Raw genomic sequence first — 16,677 nt, forward strand, 5'->3', positions numbered from 1 at the left:
GGAAACAAAATCCTTCTACTAACTCGTCATGCTTTGGCCGGATCTCTGTCATACCCAGGCGAGATTACACTCAGGTTCGGTGAGAGGATCTGCGAATATCTACGATATCTACGAATATCTACGAAAGGAAGAGTACCTTCCAGTCACGAGACACTCAGTCTCCTCTCCCGGTCATACAAGCTGGGAAAAACATGATGGTGTCCGTGGCGACAGCAGGCTGGTCCGCAAACCCCGGAAAGGCGTCAGGTGGAGGGCCGTCTGTTAGGCGGCTGTCAACTCTACAACTCCTGGGCATGAACATAGAGTTTAATGCCATCAAAGACGGTGCCTGCTAAAACAGAAATGTTTTTGCGTAGTTTATGATTATCACATGAAAAGTAGATCCTGGTATGAGCTCAACGTCTTGAGCTGTGACATTCGCAGAGCTGTGCTGTGCAGTACAATGAGTACAGTATAGTGCAGTGCAGTACCGTACCCGTAACCGTGCATTGGATTGTACTGCAGTGTCGTGCAGCCTGTGCAGTGCAATGCAGTGAAAAGGTGTAATAGTATTGCGGAATCCTCGAACACAACACCTTTATCATGCTTTTGCCGAGGCAGGAACGCCCGGAACCAATCAAACTCTTACACTCAGGACAATCAAATTAAGGGCGGAGTAATTACAGCAGAACGCTAATCTTATTTAATTTGCGAACAGTGTTGGCATTAGTACTTCTCGTGTTGGGACTCTTTGTAGAACGTGAATTACATGCGACCAGTAGGGTAATGTATATTCATATACGGGATAAAAGGGTCCACATGGCAGGACCCCTAACTCCTTATTCTCTCGCTTGAAGCAACTTGGAGTATAACTACCAACCCAACACCCCATCCCCTCCACCCCCTGGACACCACCTCCCTCCTCGGTGTGAGATGCTGGTCCGTTGCAGGTTGGACAGGTAAAGTTTAATGTCACCTGTCGAAGCTTAGTTAATTCAGAAAGATATCTAGCAACTGACAAACGTTCCTCTCGAATTTTATTTTATTTCTTGATACTCTAAACACTGACAAAACAAGTTTGTCTTATTTATGAGGTACTAAATAATTGTAATGCATCTGTACAGTATTGTATATTTTATGATATACATTGGATAATATATTATCGATCATTTTTGCTATAGTTTTTTTTACGATTGCAAAGGGAATATAACGCACAGATTTTTTAAGTCGATTCGGCTGAACAATATACCGAAATTAAAACGTTCATTTGACGATTAAGGCCTTGCGAACAGATATCCACCGAAATGAACTGTTGGGTAACCCTGGGCAAGTAATTCATGTTAAGGTACCATATAATCACCCACATAACCTTAACCCTAACCCTCCATATAGTCACCCTTACCTTACCATGAATTATACGACACATCACAATGAGTTGCGTCAGCCTTAGGGCTGGGAACTTGTTACATTTCATGTCAGTAAAATATCACAGTTTTATACGGCTCAGAAAATATTTCGTCATTCTTATGAAAACGGACTTCGCGTGTAATAATAAATTTTCTTTAAAGAATACAGTCTACAGTATAGTAACTATGTTCTTGCAGAAAAATGTCTTGTTTTCCATGCCTATTTCTTGTTGTCGAATTGACTGTTGTTCATTTTTTTCTAAATTTAAGGATATTCAGTTATCGTCGAGAAATATCGCCTTTCCAAATATCCCGACGTTATATTACGTGAGAAATTTCCCTGAAATAGATTTCAAGATATGTAAAACTTCAGTCCTGTGAAAATGACATACTCTTTAAAATCTTCGCCCGTATTAATTAACTAAACCCCTATGTTGAATGCATCGGTGAGTATTGGCCTGATTTTGTTTACCGTTTCGCTCCCGTGGCCAATGGTGTTCGATGAAATTGAAGAAAAATAACCAAATTTCAGTTTAGGCAACGAGAATAAGCAGAGCCAAGTGGGATCATTGTTCGAGAGCTTTCATTTCAATGGTCACACTTGACAAGTTTGCGTTCACAGATTCTAAAGCTAGAACCGTGTCGTACAGCATTATAAACGTTACTGCTCAATAGCTTTTCATTTGAATGGCCACACTTAAAAATTGCGCCAGACGACCAGCTATCCGGGGTACAGCACTACTCTGAACAACACCATAGAAAGGTACTGCTCATTAACAAGCATTAAAAGGGTACGCCTTTTTATTGTACCCACAAATTAAACTAAAAAATTAGAACGCTATTACTTAAGCTAGGTCTGAGTTCGGGAGTAAACGGGTCAAGAAACCTTTCCGGTTAAAACTCGTGGGCTTTGCATGAATGAACAAAGCAAATAATAACACCTAGCCTGTGATTATTAAGCTGCCGAAGAAAGATTTGTTAACAGTAGCTACTCAAAGAGCAACTGTCAACAGCAACTTCTCAAAGTACAATAACTCGATGGTTGTCACTATCGGCAACAACAATGTACCCTCCGGGGGATACTGCCACGCCCTTGGGGTAGCACTTCTGTCCCATGCCATTAAGACCAGACGCAAGGGTGGCTTCCAGACTCCCGTCTTCGTTAAAAATCGAAATACGATGATTGTACTGGTCCGATACGATCACGTGATCGTCCATGTCAAAAGCGATCCCTGTGGGATACTTAAGCATTGATTGGCCAGATTCTCCCGTGCCAATCTCTCGCACAAAATTGCCATTGGAATCGAACACCTTGACCGCGTGATTGTTGCTGTCCGTGACAAAAATGTTTCCCTTTGAATCCATGACTGCGTGATACGGTTGATCCAGTTCTCCTCGTGCGTGTCCATGGCAACCGAAGACACGCAGAAGGCTACCGTCCTCTTTAAATATCTGTATCCTACTGTTTTTGCGGTCGGTAACTATGATTTCGTCATCATTGCCCAGGGAAACCCCCCAGGGGCGTTTTAGCTTCCCTTGATTCTCGCCATAGACACCAAACTTGTTGATGAAGACACCGTCCTTGGTGAATCGCTGAATGCGGTGATTGTCCTTATCACAAACAATAATGTTTCCCTGTTTATCGACCGCTACATCAGTCGGATTGTTCAGCTGCCCGTTTTTCTCGCCAAGGTTTCCGAAGCTCTTGACGAACCTCCCTTGAGGATCAAAAATCTGTATACGATGATTGTGACAATCCGCTACAAGTATCTTCCCCTCGCTGTCCACAGCCACTCCACACGGAAGCTTAAATTTGCCTCGAACTTCGCCCAGACTTCCGATGCACAAAATTGGCCGCGTTATCTTGCTGTAAATGCGGGGATTGGTGACCATGACCTTGAACGGACTTCCTTTGATTGGCTGATGGTGGATTGAGACTCCCACTTCATGTTTTCCGTTTAAACTGGGAGTAAAAGCAACTGAATAACTTCCATCACCTTTATCCACGATTTCTGAAGGGATAATGGCCTTACTTGGGCTTCGGACATCAATCGTGACTAGATCGCCACCTTGGGTCTTCGGCTTGTCGTCGAAACCTTTCGCGGTGACAACGAACTCGGCGGCACTGCCGACCTGAGCTTTAACGAGTCCATCGCCATTGGCCGTTGACAAATCCGAACATGTGTCGGAAACGACGATGTGACCGAGTGCTTTCCTTGCATTCTCGGTTGAATTCGGGTCAGGGAAGTAATAGACATTCTTTAAATTCGTCGTGGAGTTGTAATCCTTTCGAGTGTTCGAAATTTCATGAAGCCGCCTTTTTAAGTGTTTTTGAATGACCAAAATTTCCAATTCGTTGCCGAACTTGATGGCCCTCTCTGTGTATTGGCAACTGCCGCTTAATCGTTCAAGAATTAATTCATAATGTTGTCGCTCTTTTCGAAGCGAGCTTTCTTTGCTCTTGAAAGCGGCGTTGAGCTCATCCAACAGTGTATCTTCTTGTTGTTGAAGAGCAGCCATTAAAATCTGCGTATTTTCGCGAATGCTTTTTTCCACCGACGACCTTTCCTCTTGAAGCTTGGAAAGTAAATTTTTCACCTCATTCAACGATTTCCGCGTGTTCTCCATCTGCGTTTTTCCCTTGCCGAGTAAGCTTGCCATGCTGTGCTTCTGTTTGTGATAGACGTCTCGCAGATATGAAAACCTGTGTTTTCTATGCTCCGACGATGTACAATCGAGGCAGATCGGCTCATCACAAGTTTCACAGAAGTATCTCAATTTCTCTTTCGGGTGATCGGGACAACTTCCAAACACACTAGTGACTTCAGGCTGTTCTTCCGGAATATCCTCGAGAAACTGATCTTGAAAATGGTGTAGCGCATAGTCCTTGGGATGCCTCAGGGACTTGCGGTGGCTGTGATAAACCGGCGGCGAGCGAACATACTTTGGGCTAGTTGTGTTAATCGTTACAATTTCCGCAAAATAACCATTTAAGAGCGCTCCGGGCGACTGCGATATGTTGTCAGGGAGAAAAGAGTGCATCATACAGTCATAGAACTTGTTCTTCAGAATCTCGTCGCTCAAATCGCAAAATCTCCCACGATCCATGCTTTCCTAAACTGTTAAAGATTTGAATCGTAAATCATCGGTTCTCACAGTTGAATATTGCTAAGTCGGTTAGACCACTTAAGAATCCTAATGATGTTTTCGTAGCAAGCAGCGATGTTTACAATTCTTGAGTAAGCAATATCCACTGCGGGAGACATTAACAAGGAAGTCTTTTTACGATTAGTTCTCCGTGATTAACCAAAGGAACCGCAGTTTTGTAACATCTAAAGAACAGCTTAACTGCCAGAATACGCTTCTCGAAGAGACCTAAAAAGACACAAGTAAATCGCATGTTAAAATGCAAATATGCAAAAGCAAAGGAAAACACAGATTACAGGACAAAGAGCTCTCGTTGACACAAGCCAATAAAATACCTAGAAAGATGACAAATTCATGCTGAAAAGCAAATCAAAGGAACAGAATTTGTTTGAACTAGAGAAAAATCACGCGACTTTCAAATCCGAAACGAAAACATGCCATGAACAACAGAAGATGCAAATTTTAAGCCCGTTGAACGAAATTACCAACAGGATGTTTCTGCCTAGCTTAATCGCAGGTGTTGTATCGAAGGCGTCTTTTTTTCCTTTCACAAAAGAGTCATTCTTTTCAATCAATTACAGTGTATGTATGGTCGTATCGACTCTAAATACTGACACAAAGGGATTCAATTTGATTGGCTCTCGGTAAAAACAGCGTCAATTTTGGTTTTATCTGCATCGACAGCCGACAGCAGAACAGACACCTTAAAAGCAATTTGAATAAAATCTCTAAACACCAAATATTTTGCATTGAAAGTTTAATTAATAGCAACTCCGCTGGGACTAAGTTTTCGCGTACGTTTTAAAGCTCTATTGATTGTGAGTTTACGCGCGAAAAAAGATTAAAAGTGCTCACCGTATTTTGCCGTTCGGATAATTTTCATAGAAGTAATTAAAAATGTCCTAATCCTACTTTTGACGCTTGTCAAATATTAATCTACAACAATACTAATCGCCTAAAACCCAACAGGCTACGTAACAGATCTTCCCAACCCTATTTCATTGAGGTAAATCTTAGCAGAATGAGTTTTAATTAAATATATTGTTCGTTGTGAAAAGGCGCAAGATCCGTCAGTGATGCCGACACGAAAGTCTAGTGGTTGTTTTTATAACATGTACGAGCTTGAAATTTTTTAGCATAGGCTTTGTGAACAGAGCTCCTGTTTTTTTGGACAATATTGACGTCCGGAGACAAAGAAAATTGTCAAACTGGGCGCTTTTAGACAATTTTTGTCAAATTAGGTCTGCAATTTTCGCTGTCTGTATTCTCGTACAATTACACGCTCGAATTACACTCAAAATGCTGTTAAGTGTGCTTCGCCGAAGTTCGTAAGTGTACTTTGTTAAAGATCGCATAATTGAATTCTTTTCTTTTAAGTGACAAATAAAACCCTGAGTTGCGTTGTGTGTTTCTAACTTTTCTGACTCCGGATCTGAAATAGCACAGCGGTCGTTGAAATAAATATTAATCTGAACATTTTCAACATTTGCAAGCTCCGAGGTCACCGATTTTTTAATTGAAATCATTTTTTGGTTGGCTGGCTCCAGTTGTTCAAAGCGGGTGTAACTCTATCCAGTGGATAAATTGCTACCCAGGGGATAAAATTTACTCCAACCAAAGTTATCCCCTCTTCGAACAACTGGGGTCAAAGGGTTTAACGTGGCTCGGAAAATTTTATCGCGTACGTGAGCAGAAGTTCATTGTTGTTTGCTAAGAGTAGAGTCGGAATCTTTGTTACACATCTTGTCAAAGAGTATTTTCCTGTTCTGGAACGCGTTTGAGCATCATCGTAAGACCTCTAATCTTTCTTAAATTCAAATTTCAAATTAACGTGTTCTGTGTCAGTCACCCCAACGCAGAACAACAAATATTTGTACTTCGCTGAATACCACGATCGTTCGAGAAAGCCGGACTACAGGAATGTTTATCTAGAACTCTCTGAGGTCGTTCTCCCGCTTCGTAAAATATATTCTGTACGTCATTGAACAAATTTAGCTCAAGAGTTCTCGACGAAATGCTTGAAATAAAAAAATCAGTTTATTCTTGTTTCGCCCCTTTCGCTTCCAAAATAACCAAGTGTTGGTTTAAATATTGTATCAATCGTCTAATTTTTCAGCAAGTCGATTAAATCTTTCCGCGTTTGGTATGTTTCGTCATCATTGCACCTTTGCACTTTTAAATTAACTTGATTTCTGGAGTGTTGCAGGCTAGCCACCTAATCAGTGCTACTTTATCTGAGAGACAAAAATAGATTTCTTTACTAATTTGATCAAAACGTGCATGGATCAAGCTCAAAAGTTTTATTATTCTCTCATTCAACTTGGTATTTTAAATAAGACGAAAGAGCCTTTTGTGGACGGCTAAAAGTATTAGCACCTTGGCAGCAAATGGCCCGCCCAAAATATTCCCTCTTCTTGAAAGGTGCGAACTCTCGATAACTTTGTGCTTGCACAGTGACAGGTATGCTAATTAGTTTCGCAATTGTCGAGACTTGACTATAAGCTATAAGCTACTTTCCTTTGCACATGTCTTTATAAGAACGAGGAAAGAATGGTAATTGGTTTGAGCCGTCGAGAGGAATAGTTATGAGAAATTGATTGGCGCAACTGCGGATATTGTCCAGGAATAAAGCCCTTGTTCTAAGCGGATAAGCTTAATAAGATTCATGCACTTATATCGCTTGATCATGAGAAATTGGACAAATAGAGAGTATTTGGAGCCCCACATATCATATAGAAGTTCTTCTAGGGACGAGGACACTTTCTTTTTCGAGATAACACATTCAGTTCAAGGAAAATCACAGTTGTAACATTCTCAGGAAACCTTTTTCCCGCGAACATCTGACCGATCTCGCGCGCTTATTGTTCGGCAACACGCTAAATGGAACAACAAAGGAAATGTAAATAATGTACGTACAACTGAACAGTAACTCACTCATCTACAGTTCTGTCGCAAATGCTCGATCTTGTAACTTGGTTTGTTTCACAGGACGGTACAAACCCTCTACTGAGCTGCAATTAGGGAGAGTTTTGGAGCAGCATTTTTGCTGAATTCAGGAAGAGAATCGTACTGTATATGAAAGACGTCGAGTGGCGTTGTAGATAAGTCAAAATCTAGTTCTATAAAGGATTCGTAAATCATAAATTATGCTGAAATAAGTTTAACTTACCGAAACCTTTCTTCGAATATCTTGGTCTATTACTTGCCACTACCAGATTTTTTATAGTTGTCAACTGAGATTGAAGTTAAGAGCTCCGGGTATCGCTTATAGGTGGGCCAGCGAAGGCTGCTAAACCCAGCGTGATTTTCTCGAAGAACCGACGTTAGCGAGTGCAATGTTTTTTCGTTCAGGCAACGTCAACTGATGACTCAGCTGTTGTTTCGCACGTGTGTCGGTGATTTGGTGCATACAGATTTAAACCCTTTTGTTACACTTTGCAATAACTATGACGCACATGTATTTCTTATTTGTATGGAATAGGAGAACTGTCTAATCTCTAAATAAACGTTCGTGGAACCAATCTCGCGTCATGGCAACGCAAAGTAAGAAGAGAAAGTCGCACTTTAGGCTATGGCCAGACACACGAATTTGATATTAGCTGAGTTGATAGCGTAAAATATCTGCCACAAAGAGATTCAACTGAGCTGACGCTTTGAATGCTAGTCATTCTGTCGAAGGGTTAATACTTGAAACATCAACTTTTGAATCTTTGTATTTCGGTATCAACTCAGCTGATGTCAAATATATGTGTTTCACGCCCCCCACCCCCCCCCCCCCCCCCACCGATGCAGCACGATGACCACGGTTTATTTAATTTACGAAATGATCCCTTTACACGGCTGAAGCTTAATCCGAGTCCTGCAACTCACATAGAGCGTCTAGAACAGTAGCCCATGGGCTCTCGAATAGGATCTCTTTTGCAGATATTCCGGATCAATCGCAGGTCTGGAGTACGCGGCAGTTTTATCACCAGTACCGTCTCAGTCTTGCCGCAGTTGTATAAATGGGTATACAATATCCATTTATATGACAACTGAGAGAAAGAAACATCCGTGCAAACCTTGTCAAGGTTACAAGCAGAGCAAGTAAGAATTCCAAAAATCATGATTTGATTGTTCTCGGTTCCTTTGTTATAGCGGTGCAAAAAGCGGGCATAAGCATGACGTCACGTTTTGTTGGCGTGAATCACGTGAGCTTGCTTATGTCCAAAGTTTGCTAATTTGGAAAGCGAAAGCCAAAAAAGACACAGTTTTTCTGCTCTGTAATTCTAATGACATTTCATATCCAGGCGGACTACTTTGAGTGTTTCGTGATAAGGCATTTTTAGATTTCTGATGGTCCCAAACAGGTATTTTTTTTAGTTTCCAGGCAAAATAATCATGTATAGATCTGCTGTCATTCTTGTATATAGTTTCACCTTATGCTTTATTTTGAACATATAACTCAATGTCAAGAATGACACGATATGTGTCTTTCATAAAGCAAACCCGAAGCAAACATAATGATTAAAAAGCAGCGTGGCCCGGTCAATAGCGAGGGCGGATCGGGGGGCAGGTAGATTTCTTCTTCAGGTGCCGCCCAGGCCGTCTTTAGTTAACTTGAAAGGGTTCCAACATAAATGAAGTTGCTTAACCTCTTAGATGTAAAGTGCCTAACGCGGGATGGTTTTTATGTTAAGATTGAGCAATACGCGCATAATCATATCAACTTTACATGTTTTCTGGTTTGCCTATTTCATTTCACATGTATCGACCTCAGCTCTCCACCTGTGACTGCTACGAACCGAAAACCCAGCAAAAAGTCATGTTTCGTTTCGTGTACGAAGGGTTCTTTGTTCTTATTATATCTATATCACTAAGGATGCTATAGCTAAACTTGAGATGGTTCAGAGGCGCGCTGCCCGTTTTGAACCAGCGAGTCGATTCCATCCCACAGCTATAGTGTTAGTGATATGCTAAGCGAGCTGCAGTGGGATTCCCTAGAAGAAGAACGGAATAGGAAAAGTGATAGAGCTTCCGAATTAGTAATCGGAAGGTCTTAGGTTCTACTCCTGATAGGAGCACTCGAAATTTCCTTTTTCCGAGTTTGCCTGTGTCACTTACTGAATAATACATCATTCTCAGACTAACCTTGCTCTAGAAAATCTACAATATATTGTCACACAGGGATTAATGCTGCAAAGTACCTAACTCCTCTGGGACTAATAAAAGTCGCCATACGAAGGCTTACAAAGACCAGTTCGCTCATACTGATTATCTCAAATTTTCTTTCTTTCCTAGAACAATAAGGGAATGGAATATTCTTCCAGAGAATGTAGATTAAGCTCCCTTTACTGCCCTGGTATATCGTAAATTTTCAGCTGTTTATTCATTATTGTTATTTATTTATTTATTTTTAAATCCTTCGACAGCTGCAATTCGCAAGGATCATCTTATTGATGGAGGCGAATATTTTGTAAATGGCAAATTCCACTTCCCAAACATGAATAATGCTGTTGGTACTCTATCGTATATGACTGGTCATTCCCGAGTTGCTTTGAACCTCATTATGAAAGCGAGGCTTCGTGCATAGTCTTTATTATGATCTGAAAATTGGATTTCATTCACTTGCAAAAAAAAACCAACTAATTTTCACATGAAAAGCTTTGCTCTTAGCCTCGCTTTCGTAATGAGGTTCAAAGCAACTCTGAAATGGCCTATTGAAGGTCCAAACGTCTGACTGGATCGGGTCAGGAACCAGATAGTCTGTGCACTAATAGCAGGTAATATGTGAACAAAAGCGTATCTGGTCCAACATGTGGACACCATCAAACTGGAACGCGCGTAATAAAACTGATTTTGTTACTTACAAGGTGATGAAAACCGACGACACGTATAATGGTTCAACATCGATTTCACAGAGGACCTTTTCCCGTCAAATGAAAGGAAGTTACAGATGAATAACAGGGGCTAAAAAATGTCTTCTGTCATATAGATAAAATTTACGGCTGAAAACTTTCAGTAGGCATTTAGTTTTAACCCAAAAGGAATAAAGATTTACCCTGAAGATCAGTTGCGCTTGGCAAAAAAATGAAAAAACAAAGAGACTAAGTAAAGAAAACAAACAGTCAAACGAAACAAAATGAAAAGACTTCCAGGCAAACAAACAAACAAACAAACAAACAAACAAGCAGCTAAACAAACGCAGAAACTTGTGACTACTTGTACAGAAAACTCGTTTGTGGAAACGTTTTGATGACCACTGGAAACCTCCACATGCCCTTTCTCGTTCGTTTTTGTTTGTTTCAAGCCCCTAAGCCTAAATGAATTATTTTCTATATTGTGCGCCGCTTTTGTATTGAGGCAGACTCAAGGCGTCGTAAATTCCTCCTCAACTCTTGGGTACGTGAGCCATGAGAAGAAAAAGACTTCTTTCGGCCTATTATTAATAAAAACATGAACTGAAATATATTAAATTATCAGCGTGAAAGTTCTCACAAGTTCTGTGACCAGTATATATACCAAATTAATTAACAAAATTCGAATTTGTGTCTCGTTAGGTTACTATAGCGATAAGCGCCGCTCCGGATTTCTTGTGTCTACTTAAAAAAAGTCGATTGAGTCAATGCAAGTGCATGGTGGGAACCATATTGTAAATTCTTAGTCATTAGCTGTTACTTCTCTGTGGGTTACTAATAAACAAGAACCTCACTATCTTAATTATTACGCTGATTAAAATCAGATCGAGATCGGAATACCGAAAAATCAGTTTGGATTATCTTATACAGTTATTTCACAGCGGCTTATCTCGACTCCTGCTAAATTTTCCGGAAATTAAAATCTCGCCTCATTGCAATTTAAGAAAGATTCTATTGTAAAAAATTCTTAATCTCTTTTTGTTCTTCAACTTCTGCCTGAAGTCACGTAGGAACTTTTTAATTTGTGCGAGAACAATACTACAGTTACCGCTGACAGTCAGCCTGCTCATGCAGACAGGTGCCAGCGTGATGATATGCAGTTAGTCAGCGCGCGGATGAAGGTTTGTTTGATAAATCAACTTGAGGCAATCCTTTGACATACAACAACAAGCAACTTTTATAGAGGAAACTACATATGACCTGTTTCCAACGGTGAGATTGCGGTAGTGTTGGTGAAAGATTTGAAAAAGATAAACGAGTCGTTGGTATTATCCTTTTATCAAGCACGAATTGCTATTTATTCGGTTTCAATGTCAAGCCGCCTTTCCTCCGTTTATTTTATTTTGCCATACTTTATATTAGTACAGATTTAAGAACACGAATTTACCAACAAAGCAAACGGGGAAACCAGAAAGAAACGGAGGCTTATGAAACCGATAAGGTTTCCTTAAGATTGAATGTCTTATAAAGGTCGACAAGGGAAAAAAGGGAAAATGAAAGGTTACAACTGTTTAAGATTTATGGGTAATGAGCTCATTCCTGAGATTACTGAGAACAATGATCAGAAATGAAATAAAAAGAAAGCAACAGAAATAACGTAACATATTATTCAATAAGGAATCATTAATAGATCTCTAGCAGCTAGGACCAAAGATGGTATTCTCTGCGTCACTCTGTTACAGAAATTTATAATCCCTTACCTTCGAGAAATAAGGTCGTTATTAAATCTTGAATTTGACGGATAACTGTATCAACCTTTTGATGAAATGAACGTCTTATAGGAGCATTGCATGGTCTTGGTTGAATCCCCTCAAACAATTAGAAAAAGTCATGACATTTTTATTGCCTACTAGGCTGTATAAGTATTATTAATATTAGCGTTATTTGCTGATATAGTATTAACATTACTTTAATATTAGAATCTTATTTTTTAAGTTGTAACACGACGCCGAAAGCTATTGCTTTACAACCCATCGCGTCTAAATAAAAGTTATGCTTTTTGGTATATGTATGGTCAAAGCAACAGTATGTGTTCGAGAAAGTCTATATATAGAGCTAACGAATTTGCATCTCTCCGACTGTTCTATTATTAATCTTCATAGATGAGTATAAAAATAACTAAACAAAAATGATCGATTGACTGCATTTGACTGTAAAGTGTAATTTCTAGAATGACCACGTCTGATTTCAGCCATTGGGATTGTCCTAGAAGTGACGGTTATCCTGTCTGCTTGAAGAGAGAACGACATTGATTTGGTTGGTGTGCCATGGCTAAATTTCTAGCCGTGCTATTTTGTTTAAACCGTGATTTTGCATCTTTCTTAAAGTTAAATCCTACCTCGTGTAGAGTGACCAACGTACGATTTCCTACGGTGTCTGTGGATATAAAATCCTATCGTAACTCACAATCATAAATTTTTTTTTTTGCTTCTAATTACATTATTTATGCCTCTGAAAAACCATCTTATTGTCTGAAAAGTTTTGATAAACATCATGATATTTCTGAAGGTTTAATACCGACACACTGTTCCTTTTTTTTGTCCATTCATTGTAATATGCCAAACGTGATGTGCAATCATGAATCATTGATTTGATTTGCCCCCGGCGGGGAAATATCTTTGAGAAAATACTCAGTACGTTCCGCTCGTTTTTGTTTCCAAAGTATATGAGATGCCTTGAGATGATTTCTGTTTTGAAAACATGATCTTGTGAAGGAAAAGCACAAGACAACAACTGTATGTTGTTATACGGATAACGTTGGAAAAATAAATCGGTTTTGGAACTGAACAGTTTTCCTGTCGTCGGCGTTTCGCGTAATTTTATTATTTTTTCCCGGCCTTTCAGTCATATCCGTGAAATTTTGCACGTAGTTTTTATGTGTTGACGGCTACAGGAGAAAATGGCTTTGATGTTTTCTTACGACCTTTCCGTGAGCTCGATGATTTGGGAGGCACGATCCGAAAGTCCTGTCCAACCCATGTGTTGTTGATGTGCGCGGAAATCCTTTCCACGTGAATGAAACTTTCATTAGTTCCGACAGATTCTTTTCCGAGTTCTACAAATCCGTTCCCACGGCAAGCCTTGGACCCGATCTGCATTTGCTGGGAACCCCTCTCGCCGCAACAAATCGCGCGGAATTTGCACAGATGAGACCTCAAGACACAGCCCAATGCCACGACGAACAACAAACCGAATATTGCAATTACCGCGATCACCGCATTGCTCAGTACGTCTTCTTCGTCAGGGATTGGCTTTTCGCAGAGGACAGACGTAGAAATACATCTTCCCTTGCAACAGTACTCCTCGATGCTACCTGGCGAGCCGCAGTGTTCGTCTCGGGAACATGTGCGGTTGCATAGACGACGGCAAAAACCGGTGCAGCATCGCTTGTAGTCACCCATGCAATCTTTGTGTGCGTCACACTGCCTCCCTTCGATGATAACAAACATGAATCCAAAAAACCCCAGTGCCGAAAGAATAATAATGTTTAAGATTGGCAATTTGCGGTTTGCTTGCATTGTCTGGTGACCGGCCGGCAGGATTGAAATATTCCTTGAACTTAGAATGGCGAAAATCAGTGCTTCTGATTTGGCTCAAAATTATAATACTTTTAGTAATAGCTACTACGCAGCATCCAGATTTCCTTTCAACGCCTGATAGTCCTGATCTCTCCGCCAAGAGTGCGAAATAAAACGATTATAGTCGTCTTTGAATCTTTTGAGGTCTTCGGGTAATTATTTGAATAGGTAACCTTGTCCGTCAGAAAAATTCCTCGATGGAAAACTAGACTGAAATTATATCTTCAATAGGCATCAATCCCCTGGAACTCGCAGCTTCGTGACTGAGTCGACACAGCTGGAAGAAATAGCTTTTAAACCACTCATTTTCAAGCACCTTTCTCTCAACGCCAGAAGATCGATCTTTCAATATAAAAGGCGCTTGGGGGTAGGTACACCGGAAAACAAATGGGTATAAAGCACAAACTGATATGAATTATAAATTGTCTCATTTGAATGAGAATACATAGGAAACATGGCGCGAAATTATCTTATCAAAATCTTATACCTTGGTAGGGTCTTAGCCCCAAATGCATATTTTTTGGCTTTTATTAAAGTGGGCTTTATAAGCTTAGTCCAAATTTCGCTTTTCAGTGGTGTACAATTCAAGATATCGATAAGAATCGAATTTGCCCCCTGCACGTTCAACTCCAAGGCCATTTACCTCTCATAAGCAAAGTGCACCACTTTTTGTTCGTGTGTTTTCCGGCTGCAATATGATTTGCTGTCTTTATTTTGCTGGGTCTTTTAAGCAATGAGTATTTTCTATGCCACGAAAACGAACTTTACTGCCGGAATTCAGGGAGCCGTACACATGGAGAACTGCCATAATTTCAGCGTACTTGTCGCAATTTTAAAACCTTTTTTTTTTGTCATCTGACCTTTACTTAATTGATTTTTTTATAAGCAGTGATTGAATGGATGTTTTTGTAAGCTTTTCTTTTAAAGTAAAAACAGACCATCCCAGTGTGTGAAAATACTGCTCTTTCACAAAAACGTATTTTCTTTCAGCTGTGAAAACAAGATATCCATTTGGTGATGGAGCGGTTCATGATGATTTTTTACCGCCTTTACGAACTTATTAATACTGAAAAGTTTAATTTATCAGTATCAAGTTTATAGTTTGGAGACGTGATAGGCCAACGAAATATTGAACCCATTTGTTTGTAATTCGACGGGAAACAAGCCAGTCTGTTCAATATGAGCTTTTAAATTTGAAGAGTTAAATTTTGCTTCAAGAGGAAAGAGTGTTCACTTTTGCGAACCGGATTGTTTGTAGTCTCCAGTATTTAATTTCCTCCATTATCGCGAATAATAATTAAGGTTCTGGAAACTTCCTACTTTGATTTGCTCTTACAATTGGCAGCTTAACACTGTGATAGAAAACTAACATGTTATTTTACAAGTAAAATTAACTCAAAAGAAAGTTACTGTTTCTATTCATGTTGGGTTTTATTTTTTTTGTTTTTGTTTTTCTCTGTAGGGCTCTAAAAATATCAATTCATTTTCACTTTAGTGTATGCTAATTGAATTTTTAAGTGGTGATTAAAATTTCTATCAACATCATGTCAATGGCCGCGATAATCACGTTTTTGAAATATCGCTTAGATAGATCCCCATGATTGTCTTGAAATGGCTAACATTGGATTGCAAATTATTTCACTGATTTCAAGGCGGAACAAATAAAACACGCTGTAAAATTACGGCATTTTTGCGTTAAAAGTAGATCGGTGTCCAAAAAAAAAAGTTTCCAGAAGAGACTATACCCAGCTGACATTAAACTTGTTCTGTAAACGTCGTTAATGTTGCCTGGGGTCCACATATCTATAATTGTGATTCTAACAGAAACAATGGTTACATCCGCGACAACACAAAGCAGCGGGGATTACTTATTTTGTTTCGGTTTGACTGACATTAAATTAAATATTTCTCAAACAAAAATCGTGATGTTTTTGGCATGGAAAATCCACACGAAGATCCGACCCCACATTTATGTCTAGAGCTGAAACGTTTTCAGTTAAAAGTGAATTTTCTGATTATTTTTTTGATCGTCTGTCGCTTTAAGCATATTCAAAGTGATCTTTTCCTTTTGTCTTCAACCAAATCAACGAAAACTACCAAATAAAGCTGAGATTTTCAGCAAAAAAAGATAAATCAGAATAAATCTGACACTAGATAGTGAAAACGAGAAAGGTTATCGGCCAACATTATCAGCCACCGACTAAGGACATTTTGTAGCTGTTACGACGCTTATTGCCCTCCAGGTTATGAAATAACATTTTTAAAAATCGGGATACACTCACGAAGGATAGAACTAATGTGCTGTGAGCTGAGAAATAAATAATATTAATTGTTGCTTGTTGCCAGAATTGCCATCATACCATGATTAGTTTATATTCTTTTATTTCCTGCATGAAGATCAAATGTGTGCAATTGCTTGAAAACCAGAAAACCGAAGATAAAGATCGATAAATACTGAATAATGTTTAAATGTACAGTAATGACAATAATCCCAAAAAATTCAAGAAACCTTATAACTTTTAGGGAGCTTCCTTAAATACTTGAATAATTGAATAAAATTTCCATTCACTCGTTGTCATAATTTAATGGGTCAGAGATTCGTATTTGATGTGTATTTGAAATCGTTTTCTTTATTTATAGATTAAAAACGTTTTTCGCAAAAAAAATGTC

The 16,677-nt window shown here is 39.4% G+C and overlaps 2 protein-coding genes across 4 annotated transcripts in view; both read right to left on the reverse strand.

The window, feature by feature from the left end:
• Positions 1-998: 998 nt before the first annotated feature.
• Positions 999-16,677, reverse strand: part of LOC146486476 (E3 ubiquitin-protein ligase TRIM71-like) — a 19,281-nt gene continuing 3,602 nt past the window's right edge. Inside the window, exons 1-2 of one of the 3 annotated variants that reach the window (XM_085100831.1) lie at positions 7,702-8,073; positions 999-4,760 (exon numbers count right to left, since the gene is read on the reverse strand). In XM_085100831.1, the coding sequence (XP_084956957.1) occupies positions 2,406-4,493 (2,088 nt within the window). In that variant the 5' untranslated portion in view covers positions 4,494-4,760; positions 7,702-8,073 and the 3' untranslated portion in view covers positions 999-2,405. Of the gene's footprint in view, positions 4,761-4,867; positions 6,470-7,701; positions 8,074-16,677 lie in introns of those variants that run through there. The other 2 variants (XM_085100851.1, XM_085100841.1) reach the window with 2 other exon arrangements.
• LOC146486477 (uncharacterized) lies at positions 13,167-14,834 on the reverse strand. Its single transcript, XM_085100981.1, has one exon. It carries the CDS (start codon positions 13,945-13,947, stop codon positions 13,303-13,305), a length of 645 nt encoding a protein of 214 aa, XP_084957107.1. The 5' UTR covers positions 13,948-14,834; the 3' UTR covers positions 13,167-13,302.

Source organism: Pavona decussata, unplaced genomic scaffold (genome assembly GCF_977016875.1).
Source record: "Pavona decussata unplaced genomic scaffold, jaPavDecu1.1 SCAFFOLD_21, whole genome shotgun sequence".
Lineage (NCBI taxonomy): Eukaryota > Metazoa > Cnidaria > Anthozoa > Scleractinia > Agariciidae > Pavona > Pavona decussata.